The sequence below is a fragment of the Hylobates moloch genome, unplaced genomic scaffold, assembly GCF_009828535.3.
Source record: "Hylobates moloch isolate HMO894 unplaced genomic scaffold, HMol_V3 SCAFFOLD_1, whole genome shotgun sequence".
NCBI lineage: Eukaryota > Metazoa > Chordata > Mammalia > Primates > Hylobatidae > Hylobates > Hylobates moloch.
The window spans coordinates 36,930,416-36,943,313 of record NW_026652276.1 but is presented as its reverse complement, the minus strand read 5'-3'; the positions used below and the strand labels follow the sequence as shown (position 1 = coordinate 36,943,313).

General features: G+C 37.9%; 1 protein-coding gene across 1 annotated transcript in view; it reads left to right on the top strand.

Annotated features, from left to right (window-relative positions):
• PARD3B (par-3 family cell polarity regulator beta) overlaps positions 1-12,898 on the top strand; it is a 1,040,345-nt gene that overhangs the window by 571,486 nt on the left and 455,961 nt on the right. Inside the window, exons 12-13 of the mRNA XM_032754819.2 lie at positions 3,540-3,710; positions 7,785-7,917. Coding sequence (XP_032610710.1) covers positions 3,540-3,710; positions 7,785-7,917 — 304 coding nt within the window. The remainder of the gene's footprint in view (positions 1-3,539; positions 3,711-7,784; positions 7,918-12,898) is intronic.

Sequence of the window (12,898 nt, the reverse complement as noted above, 5' to 3'; positions counted from 1 at the left end):
CTGTGGGTTGCTCTGCCATGCCCCTGCACAGTTTCCTGTCTCCATGTCTTCTGTTGTGTGTCTTGATTTTATATTGTCTTCCCTTCCAGGAGATATCTGGTAGCATATTGTCCTCTCTGGTTCCAAAAGTCTTTTTTTTTCTTGAAGCATTACCCCTTTAGGGACTAGTCATTGTCATCTATGTAGAATATAGAATGGTTTGGTGAATAGGGACGCTGTGGAATTCAGAACTTGGGCTATTCTGTTCCAATTCTGACCTTAACTAGCTGAACAAGTCTAATATCTGTGGAAGTGCCTTTTCCTAATAGGTGTTCGATAAATGCTTTCTCGTCCTCTCTGGGCATCACATTATTCATCTGTAAATGGAAGAGGTTGGACGAGATGACCTCTAAGGACCCTTCCAGCTCTAAATTCTGTGATTATATTCTAAATGTTGGGACAACATGGTGCTTACTGGCATCACCATTAATGAAATTACACATCATTTATCTCATAAAGAAAAAGCACACACCAATAACAACAGAGCAGCCAAGCCTGACAGTGAGAGTGTGTGGATTTTTATTGCACCCACAACTCTCTGGTGATGCTTGTGATGAATGTGAATGTCTTTGAAAAAAAATTTCAGCTGCCCTGAGGTGACCTGAACTGTCTTTTTGTTTGGGACTTGGTTACAGGAAACATGCCCTACTTCAGTGTCATTCTGCATGCTTGAGATTTAGAATGTAACTGAAAATAAAAAAATAAAAAATAAAAAGTTTGTGCTTAATAACTGTTGATAGATTTTACCAAATAAAAATGTTCTCCTATCTTCTTGTCTGTTGTCTACCTCTTCACTCTGACCTTGTGTCATACTTCACAGAAAAGGTTCACAAGAGATTACCAGGTGGGATCTCACTCATATTTCCTTCCCTCCATCTCTAGAGGTTCCCATAAAGCTTCCATCTTTATCTTGTTTCTTCCTGTCGTAGCAGATGAGGTGTCCTGCCAAGACAAAGCACTGCAAAATCTGAACATTTCCTGTTAACCTCATTTCCTGTTAACAGGACTAGGACCAGGAACTGGATTCAACTCTTCTGCTTCCTCCTCCTCTTTAAAAACCACACATCAGTCTCCAGTCATCCTAAAATGATTTTTAGTAACAAGATTCAGCCCAATAGTTCTCCTTTCTTATATGACAATAGAGCAGAAATATTTCTCCAGTTGTATCTCACATCACATAACGAAACCATTCAGGGTGTTTTTGTCATTTCCCCCTTTTTCTTTTTTTTTTTTTTTTTTTTTTGGAGACGAAGTTTCACTATTATTGCCCAGGTTGGAGTGCAGTGGCGCAATCTTGGCTCACCACAACCTCCGCCTCCCCAGTTCAAGCGATTCTCCTGCCTCAGCCTCCCAAGTAGCTGGGATTACAGGCATGCACCACCGTGCCCGGCTAATTTTGTATTTTAAGTAGAGACAGGGTTTCTCCATGTTGGTCAGACTGGTCTCAAACTCCCAACCTCAGGGGATCCGCCCACCTCGGCCTCCCAGAGTGCTGGGGTTACAGGTGTGAGCCACCGTGCCCGGCCTGTCATATCCCATTTCATGTAGCCTTATGCTTTTTTGTGCCTCACTCAAAATTGGATAACAGAAATGAAGAGATTTCTTTCTTGTTTGGTCTTTGCTGTAAATCTCATTTCCAGACTTGCTTCAAATTAGGGTAAAGGTTAAGTGAAATGGGAAAACAAGAGGAAGGCAGGGGACATTAAGCTCTGAGGAGGCGGTCCACTTAAACAGTTTACATCTCTGACTTGATGCCTTTGTCTATTGATCCCATTACCCTGCCATCTCCATTTCTTCCCTGAGTGGGTGTGTCCTCCTATGGGCGGCCCCTGCAATCCCATGTGGCTAACACCCTCTCCAGCAGGCGGCGTGGGCAGTGTGTCTTCACCAGGGCATTGGCTCTGGGGAGCAGCAGCTCTCACCACACCCTCCCTTTTCACCACTATCAGCAGAGGGACTTCCTCGGGCCATCTGCTACTGCATTAGTCCAAGTTTAACGACCTGTCTGCACAGTTTCCCTCCCAAACTGTCTGGTTGGTTTCTATTGTTCATTGTGTGTGTCTGGCTATCTCATTTCTTTTTTTTTCTTTTACATTTTTTTCTTTTACATTTTATTCTGTTAATTTGACCACAAATCCCAGATACTTCTCACCACAAGAACTCTTTAATGTTTTCCTTTCCCTATTCTTGTGTTGCACAGTTGTAGTCTAGAGACAAGAAACAAAAGGAATTGTCGTGGAAGAACTAAAGAGTCAAGATTCATGGAAACCTTTGACTCGCTTTCGTGGCCTGGAACAAGTTACATTTGGTGCCTCAGTTTCCTTTTCTGTAAAATGTTTCTGAAAATATAAATCTTAAATTCTTAGGTTCTGTGAGAATCACTAGAGGTAATTTATGGAAGAATTCTCTGTATGGGTAAACTGTTATATGCCTGCTGTTAATTCTGTTGATTTTATTAGCAGCAGCAGCAACAGCAGAACATTCGTAATCACAGCTGTGCCTCATAGCAAGCACTTTCTACCTGAGTGTAGAATAGGTAGAGAGCATGTCCCCCGAGTCTGACTGCCAACATTTCAAGCGTCTTTGCTCCTGGGCTGCCTTTGGGGAAATGCACTGTGGTCCCTTCCAGTTCTTTTCTAGGCAGAGCAGGCATCCCAGTGTGTCAGCCACTGATCTAGGCCTCTGCTTATGAGGGACTTCTGGCTGGAGATGGTCAGTGCCTCATTCACTCAGAAGTGAATGAGACCACAGTCTGGACTGCCTATTCTTGTGCTGAGGTTCTTTGTGCTTTGTAGTAAGTGGTATTTCTTCCTGAAGATGCTGGTTGAAAGTACTCATTCATCAGAGCCTCTTCGAAAAAACCTTGACAATTCTTTTTGTCAAGCTTTTCCACCAGAAGATATTAGGGCAAATTGGCCCTTTTCTACACACCTCTGTGTTCTTTGGCAGACGAGCAACTTTGTGGTTGTGTTAGATAAAATTATGTGGTTTTTTTTTTTTTAGTACTGTTCAATAGAGCTAACAATGATATCAGGAGATACATTACTACTGTCAAGAACACAGCATTTATGCATGATTCCTCTCTGTGCCTGAAAAGGCACATTCTCCTTCAAGAGTTGTGACTACCTCCTTCGGTTTCCAAACCCCCTTCCCTTGAGTCAACAACATGGTCTCTGCCACAGCAAATGGCAGAATCAGGTCAGATTAGCATGCTTGCCAAAGATTTAGGTAAGAGGCATTATTCAAATGTCTAAATTATTGCAGCTCAGGACTCTAAGATTTCTAAAAAATACTTTCACACAATTCATTATCACTGGTATTTGTGACTATTTGATAAGCTCCAGAGCCTTTTTCTGCCATGGAAAATAAATCACTTCTAACAGCTAGGTTGTTTTTTTTTTTCTTTTTTTCATTTTTAAACTTGAACTTTTCCCCAAAACGCCACATGTCATCAGCATACTTTTCTCTGTTGAATACTGTTTTTCTTTCTTCTGCCTTAGGATGGTCGTCTGCGAATGAATGACCAGCTGATTGCAGTTAATGGGGAATCTCTTTTGGGAAAGTCCAACCACGAAGCTATGGAAACACTTAGGCGGTCGATGTCCATGGAGGGAAACATCCGAGGGATGATCCAGTTGGTGATTCTGAGGAGGCCAGAGAGACCGATGGAGGTGATGCAAATCTTGATTCTCCTCAGCAAGTTGCCCAAATTGCCACCAGCATGTGCAGACTTCCATTCCTAGTATGGCAGCTAGACTCATATTGAGAAAATATGCCCCAGAAGGGCTTTGATGGATTTGCATGGGGAACAGGTGGTTGTATATCTTAGGTATAATAGAAAGATGTAAAAATGTGCATATAAAGTAAGTCATTTATCAGATGTAACAGGTCTATAATTTCTAGTTTTTTCCCCCAGAAATTCCAAGAGCTCTGAACTTGTTCATAAACATCTTTATATACTTTTTTGTTTGATATGCTAGCAGTGTCCATACCTTAGAAAGTATCTAATCACATGTGTACAATGTTTAATGTGGAGATCATTATAATGCAGTCAGCTCTCTGTATTCTCTTCCATAATCTGCATATAAAGAATACAGACCTGAGACTTAACTAATTTAACATTTGATTTATTAAACAAGCCGCTTGCTCGTGTTGTTAAATAAATGGGAGTCTTGTTTTTTGAAATATTTTATTATTTCTTATAAGTTTTTAAAAATATCAAGAATAGTTTCACTTATACGTGGAATCTAAGTGTATGATAGCTTTAATAATAATATTCCTAAACATAAAAATACCTAAACATAAAAATACCTAAAACATTATTTTCTCTTATATGAAGAATAATTATTAAATGCTCATAAAATAATTTTAGAAAAAGGTAAGAAGAAAAAGTTAGTAGTACTGAAAGTTAAGAAAAACATCAGCAAATCACAATTTTGTCATATCAGGATATTCTCTAAGGCCAAATTGTGTTTGTGTAATAAGATAATATACAAAATTTAAAAAACTATTAAAAAAGCTAATATAAAATACTAGTTTTAATAAAGAGTTCAGCTTAAAAATTGAAAAATGAAAGCTTTATCAAGTTAATCAAGAGTTAATGGTAGTGGGGCTCATTGTAGTTAAAAGCTTCAGCTCTGGAGTTTCGAATTGCTTGGGTTTCAATCCTAGATTTGCCATTTCCAGGCTATGTAAGTACATACATAATTGAGTGCTCGGTATTCATAGATGACAGATATTGTTGTCTGTTTTATCCCTTAATGTGTCCTTGGTTCCCACATGTAGTAGATGCTTGATAAATATTGAGTGAATGAAAATGTCACATCTGAGACTTACTTCATCTCAGAGAGTAAACTTGAGTAGTAAAGTTATATGCTCTATCTTACTTCGTTCTATTATCAGCCACTGGCAAGGAGTAACTATACCTTTTATACTCTCCTTTATATAAGCTTGTAGATGTTAAATAAATTTAAATTGTCCAATTACTGGAGACTAAATATAATGAACTTATTTTCAACATTTGTGTCTGCTTAAGTGACAGTGTGCCATAAATATTTAATGGGCTTTACTTATGTACCTAGTTATAACACCCTTATCTGCCACTTCTTGCCCTGAGAGAATTGGCCCCATCTGGTTTAGGATAGTTCTTACTCCAGAGCCCTGGGACTCCATGGAACCCGTTTGTTGGAAAGAGTTGAAAGGATGGACTGTGAACGCCTGAGTCATCCCTTCTGTGCATCTGCATATCAGATCTCCCTTAAGACTTTTTAAACAAAGATACCTCAACTAATAGAAGAGTCTGGAAGAAACTGCTGTAGCATAACATACCTGTGCAGATAGCAAAAGTTAAAAAAGAAATGACTATGGTTCTAAAAGAGTTAGTAGACGACAGCAGATAGGCGTTATATATTTTGGCTCATCTCGTTGGCACACTTTACTATTTGCATTCCCCTTTACTGCAGGTATGTTCATTTTAATTCTCACACTCTGGGATAGATTGACATTATTCCATCAGAAGAAAGTATGAAACTCTCATTTGTTGCCCGCCATCAGAAATGCCATGTTAATGTAGATCACCAGGGAATTGATCAAGAATAAGAACTGGGTCAAAAAGCAATTTCTATGAGGACATTTAAACAAAATCCATTTTTAGTTTCGCTAATATTTACATGCTTTCCATGGGGAATGAGCAGGCACTTGACTCTCGGCTACTGAGCATCTCTGCGGTACCCATGAAGATTAAAGAGCATTAATTCTTATAAAGACAGAAGACTAATGTACAGTTTATCTTTATTAAATTGAAAAAAATTGCAACTGTTTGATCTTCAAATCTGTGTTTCACTGTGTCAGAGCATATTTTGTGTGCTCATGTTTTTGCTGTATTCTCTGGTGGAACAGCACTTGCCCTCTGGTACAATAAAAAGCATCCATAACCTAGAAAAAGGTCTCAGCACTGTTGATACATTCAGGCAAATCAATTAGTTAGATTTGCCAGGAATACCAAAATGGTTGCTTGAACATTATATTGATATCTCAAAAATTGAAGAAGCTACTTAAGAGAAGTCAAAATATATAGTTGTTGGGATTTTTCCCGCATTACCCAGATGTACAAGATATGTAAACAGTTTTGATGAGGACCTTGTGAAGAATACATAATGAGCCCTTGATTGAATCAAAATCGTTTTAAACAGAAACATATTTTTCAAAGGATGAGCTTGAGGTTCAATTGTAATTCTATTTGAGCCTAGAGACTTGGTATGAAAAAATGGGTTATGACCTGATTTTGTTTTTCCTTTCCCCAAAACATTTCCCTCCCTGCTGCCAGCTCATCGTGGCAAAAGCAGAATATGTTTAAAAATCCATTATATTTTTTATTGGCTGGGACACTAATGGAGGGCTCTGCGACGGCTCTATTTTACAGGCTGAATACTTTAATTAGGCTAGTTACTGATCAGTTGTTGGGATATCGATTGTGTCATTTATCAAAGAGCTGGGGAAGCAGAAAAAAATTTTTTGTTCTTGTTGTTATTGTTAAATCAAAGCACAAGGCTGTACAAAGCAAGCCCTAGCTCTCTCTCTTGCTGCAGCTCCAGCTTTAATTTAGGACTAGCTTGCCTCCTATACCAGGCTCGGTTTGACTAGCAGTTCGGAAGAAAGGGTAATACACTGGGTGTGGGGAAAGTGTTACAAGCCTTGACAAAAAGCTAAAGGACCTTCAGCAGCTGAAAACATTTTAATTATTAAGAATGCAAAAATGGAATGTTTTAGATATTTTGTGTGACTAGCTCAACACTGAATTTTTATAACCAAAGAGGAAAATATAAATCCAATGCATTGTTTTAGCCAAATGCTATTCTCAGAAGAGCTCTGGGAATCAGATGGGGCTGCTGTTTGTGGTACATTCTTCTCACAAATGGTCAAGGGAACAGCCATGAGATGACTTCCAAATCATTTACCTCCTTAAAATCTGTTATGGAGACAAATAATACGAACAAGAGCAAACCCCAATTCTCTTTGCTCCAACCTTTTTGAAAAAAAAAAATAGTTCAGAGTTCTCTATAATCAGCCTCCTCCAATAATTCCCTCTTCAGCACCTGTGGAAGTTGGATCGTAGGGGTGTTATTCTGGATACAGCAGTTTTCAGAAAACTGTGAATGTGTTTACAGACTGTAAAAATCAAAATAGGAAAGGGAAATATAGGGGGGAACCCTCAGGAGAACTGCTGTCTGGCGTTGTCACAGCGGTTTGATTTAGCTCCTGGCCAAAGACCTAGTATCTGCAGAGACACACTGGTGGCATTTCAGAGGCGAACCTGCTTGAGTTCTGACTTGTCCTGGAGCATATGCACTTAGGCGCAGAGAGAGAGAGGAACCAGCTGGTTGGCAGAGAAACACCCTTGGCATGAACTGTATTCCTGTGTTGACACTGCCACAAGCTGTATTCCCAGATGGAAGAAAATTTGAAAGAAGCCAGTTGTAAGTGGGAAAAGAGAATAATAAAGTTAATCCTCTTTTGTGTTGGCTATCAGCACTCCTAATCCTTAGCACCACATTGTCAGTACTTTTTATTTTATACTCAAAGATGTTTTCACTGATAGGGCCATTTTGAGTTTCCACAGTTGAGGACTTAAGTGTAATAGACTCTTGAAAGACTATTCATACAGCGATCATTCTTTCACTTTGCTTCAACTGACCAAGTTGGAACATATTAAAAATGCAAATGTAATTTTTACTTTTATCTCTTAGGATCCTGCAGAGTGTGGGGCATTTTCCAAGCCATGCTTTGAGAACTGTCAAAATGCTGTAACCACCTCTAGGCGAAATGATAATAGTACCCTGCATCCACTTGGCACTTACAGTCCACAAGACAAACAGAAAGGTAAGAGTCTATTCATTTTATCCACTGCAAATGGAGTGAGAAAACACAAAAGTGTCTTTTTATCTTAAAAAAAAAAATAGTCAAGGGGAGTTAATTAGACTAAGTGCAGACTTTGTTACTCAGTCACAAACACTGAGAGATTGGGGGGAGAGCTGACTCAGAACTTGTGAATCAGATTCCTGGCAATGTCTCTAGTTTAAGTGACACTTTCTGTGCTTGCTGCCCCAAACATGGAGGGTTATATATAAAACAAACGATCACTGGAGAATCAAAGATGGCAAACTGTTATTTTTTAAACTCTTCTAATATTGGAAATTACCAAGTATAAATAAATACCAAAATTTTAAACTGTATGGATTTATAATCCATAAAATGGTCATAGCGTGATTCACAGATGATCTTCGATTATAATATGAGTATGATGAATGGGTGAATATCCTAACCTGAAACCATCTCGTGATGGTTGGCATGTTCTTGTTATTGTCTTGCTACACTGTCTTGCCTTATTATCTGACATGGATCCCATTTCTAGCCGACTCCAGATGTAAAAAAATCCAGGTTTTCCTCTTTGTCTTTTAAAAAATATAGTTCAAGTCACCAAGAAAATTGTTTTATCTCCCTGTATCTCTTTTCTTTAATAACTTGAATTTTTTATTACAAAAGCAATACATATTCATTGCAGAAAATTTAGAGAAAAGAAATAAAAAGAAAATTTAATTTTACTTATACTTCTATCAAAGATCCTAATCAGTAACATGTATATCTTTCAGGATGTTTTAATGAAAATATTTTTTACATAAAGTGAAATAATGAAATGTATGTAATGTTTAGGAAATTGCTTTTTAAAATTAATAGCACATTATATGCCTCTTAGTCATTGAATATTCTTCTACAATATCACATTCAGTATTTGCATAGTGTCTTTTGAAGGTAAGTACCATATATTATGTAATCAGTCCCTATATTTTGAACACTTAAGATGTTATCATAATTTAACTATGTGGAAAGAAGTTCCAAGCTGTGAAATTACTCCATCATAACATACTTGTAAATCTGAGGTGGCTCTAGAATTAAATTGTCTCATTAGAATGGGATGTTGTTTTTTCCACGGAATTCCTCCATTTTAGCAAGAGTAGTAGCAACAGCTGCTATCATTTATTAAGTGTTTACTGTCTGTTAGATACTGTGTTGAGTAATTTGCATGCAGACTCAAAGTGGATATTATCTTCGTTTTACAAATGAAGATCTAGAAAGTCAAAGAGAGTAAATAATTTACTCACGAATGCATATTTGATACATGCAGAGTCTGGATTCAATTCCTGTCTCCCTGTCTTCAGTTTGTCTTCCAAACCACAGCATGGGTCTGACTTATATTGGTCTCTTGAAACTATTGGAGTCCTTTCACCTACTGAGAATGCCCATTAGAAACTGACTTTAGACCAGGCACAGTGGCTCACGCTTGTAATCCCAGCACTTTGGGAGGCTGAGGCAGGCAGATCACTTAAGGTCGGGAGTTCGAGATGAGCCAGGCCAACATGGCAAAAATCCCATCTCTACTTAAAAACAAAAAAATTAGCCTGATGTGATGGCACATGCCCGTAATCCCAGCTACTATGGGCGGGGTGGGGAGGGGTGGGGAAGAAGAAGCTGACTTTACTTAGTATACAGATAAAAAAAAATACTCAGTATGTCTTTTCTCACCTTAAAGAAATTATGGTGGCAGGCACCTGTAGTCCCAGCTACTCGGGAGGCTGAGCAGGAGAATGGCGTGAACCCAGGAGGCAGAGCTTGCAGTGAGCCAAGATCTTGCCACTGTGCTCCAGCCTGGGCGACAGAGCAAGGAGACTCTGTTTCAAAGAAAAAACAGAAATTAAAAGTTTTCTTGACAGAACAAGATTGCCTTCTGAAATCTTAAATTGCAGTAGCAAAAGAGCCTGGGAAAGGAATGGCATGTTTTCTGGAAAATAAAACAGCCTTCTTTCTACCTTATGATCATGAATGTGGACATCTGTATTAAAATATCTAGATTTTATATAACTTGATTGGCATTTAATTCTCTAGCAACATGTGGCCCGGTGTCTACTAAGTCTAGAGTTTAATTCCTAGTTACTCCAGTGACATCTAAATGAACACTAAGTACCTTTTGTTTCATTTTTAGTATCTATAAAATACAGTTATGTGCCACATAATGACATTTTGGTCAACAACAGACCGCATATATCATGGTAGTCCTGTAAAGATTATAATGGAGCTGAAAAATTCCTAATGCTATACTATAATTTTTATCATCATTTTAGAGTACACTTCTACTTATTTTTTTAAAAAGGTAACTGTAAACAGCCTCAGGCAGTTCCTTTAGGAGGTATCCAGAAGAAGGCGTTGTTATCATAGGAAATGACAGCTCTCTGCCTGTTATTGCCCCTGAAGACCTTCCAGTGGGATAAGATGTGAAGGTGGAAGACAGTGATATTGATGATCCTGACCCTGTCTAGGCCTAGGCTAATGTGTGTTTGTGTCTCAGGTTTTACCAAAAAAGTTTAAAAGGTTAAAAAAAAAAGTATAATAGAAAAAGCTTATAGAATAAAGATATAAAGAAAAAATATGTTTCTACAGCTGTACAATGTGTTTGTGTTTTAAGCTGTTATTAGAAAAGATTCAAAAAGTTAAATTAAAATTTATAAAGTAACAAAGTTACTGAGATTGAGGAAAGAAAATATTTTTTAGAAATGTAGTGTGGCCTAAGTGCATTGTGTCTGTAATGTCTATAGTAGGGTGCAGTAGTGTTCTAGGCCTTCAGATTTACTCATCCTCACTCACTGACTCACCCAGAGCAACTGCCAGTCCTGAAAGCTCCATTCATGGTAAGTGTCCTAAGCAGGTGTACCAATTTTTATCTTTTATACTGTATTTTCACTGTAGCTTTTCCGTTTAGATACACAAATACCATTGTGTTGTAATTGCCTATAGTGTTCAGTAAATGCTGTACAGGATTGTAGCTTAGGAGCAATAATAGGCGATACCACAGAGCTTACCAGAGTAAGCTAATCCTTCTAGGTTTGAGTAAGTACGCTATGATGTTGATGCAAGGACAAAATTGCCTAATGAAGCTTTTCTCAGAATATAGCCTCCTTAAGTGACACACAATGTATTTTCAGAAGACATTGAGATACTTAAGTACATGGAATAATATCTCTGCAAAGAATAGCAAAGGCTAACCTAATGAAACCATAGATGTAGTTAACGTGTAAGGATACACCCAGAAAAAAAAATAAATAAGAAAATCCATTCCAAGCACATGCTAAAAATACAATACAATAATAATTTGGTTTGGAACTTCAATAGAATGTTCAGACTTTGTATATCTTCTGTACGAATAGAGTCCTTTGGGCACAAGCAGCCTCAGACAACTACTGGGAGATTTTGTCTGTTCTTTTCTTCCCAGGACGTAGATTTAGTTAGAACAATTTTTGCATCAGTGAAAAAAATATATAAATTAACTATCTACACGTTTCCTGTTTCTCTTTCTTCCGAAGTGACTCCATTAAACATTATTTTTTCAAAAGTAGAGAAAATCTATTATTATATTTTCTTTGTGGATCTGTGCTACCATACTAGAGTATAAAATTTAGGCCTATCAAAACACAAACTCATTACATTTTCATTGTTAGTGGCCAGTAGATGAAATTTTCTTACTTTTAATGTAAGCCTACTGATTTAGAGACCAAAAAATTATAGCAGAATATATAAATATGATGCTATAAAAGAGTATCATTGCCATCACCTCTTTGTAATATTAATGGCATTTTATATTTAGGGAACTATTGGGAGTTCTGAGTTTCAGATCCATGTCAGGTGGTAACAGGCCACTAAGGCTTATAAAACCTGAATGTTGATTGCCACTACCAGTTTTTTCAAGGATCTTCTTTAGAAAAACAAGATTAACTTGACAACATGTAATGTCTAGTGAGGAGAGGAGCTGTTACAGCCAAAACATTGACTTTTTTTTTTTCTTTCCTTTTTCCTTTCCTTTGTGTATTTAAAAATCCAATGTTGATATTCTGTGTTCCATTTATTTTTGTAATAATAGCACATACCACCCACAGTTCTTGGTTTTTATTTTTTTTTATTCCTGTCAAGCTGTTACACAGAAAAAAAGGCATTTTTAGAACTAATGTTTGTAGAAATCGTAACACCAGAAAATTCACATTTGTATTGAAGAATTGCTAGCAATGCCGGTAGTGAAATAAGTGTGGTGCTTCAAGATGGTAATAGGGATGGAGGCTGTGTCCCAAGGGCTTCCTATAAAATCCTATTAAGCATTTGAATGGTAATGAAATGCACCAACACTGTATTTTCTGAGGAATCTTGCTGGCAGATCTTACCCTGGGCCGAGGAATCGCCTCATGCAGTTTGCCTCTGGTTAGCATTACCTCTCATTTCACTGCCCTTGTCTCCCCCATATAGCTCTTCTCCTGCTTCTCCTCTTTCAGCTCAAGCGCACTCCTGTCTTAGGCACCCACTGCCCTCAAGTCGCCCAGCATCACCCACTGGGTTAGGCCTTTCATCTCCATCTCAAATCAAAAGTTGTGGTTCTGTGACCTATCTCTCTGGATCCATATTCCCTGGGGTCCTCTGAGACACATCATAGTAGAATTATTTTTAATGTGTATCTTTCTGGGGACCAGCATGTATCTACCCCTCTATAGCATGTAAAGCACTACGTCTGGAATGACTATCCAAGATGGAATTATACGTTTCAGTTTGGCTAATGTTTATTGGATACCTCCATTGTGCAGAAAACACTATCGGGAGTGGTGAACGCGGTAGTATTATTGTCCTTAAGAATAGTCTGAAGCAGGGGTCAAAAAACTTTGTCCTTAAAGTGCAAGACAGTAAATGTTTCAGGTTTTGGACTGTAGGTCTCTGTCACCACTCAATTCTGCCATTGTAGAGCAGAAGCACTCATGGACAATACATAAAT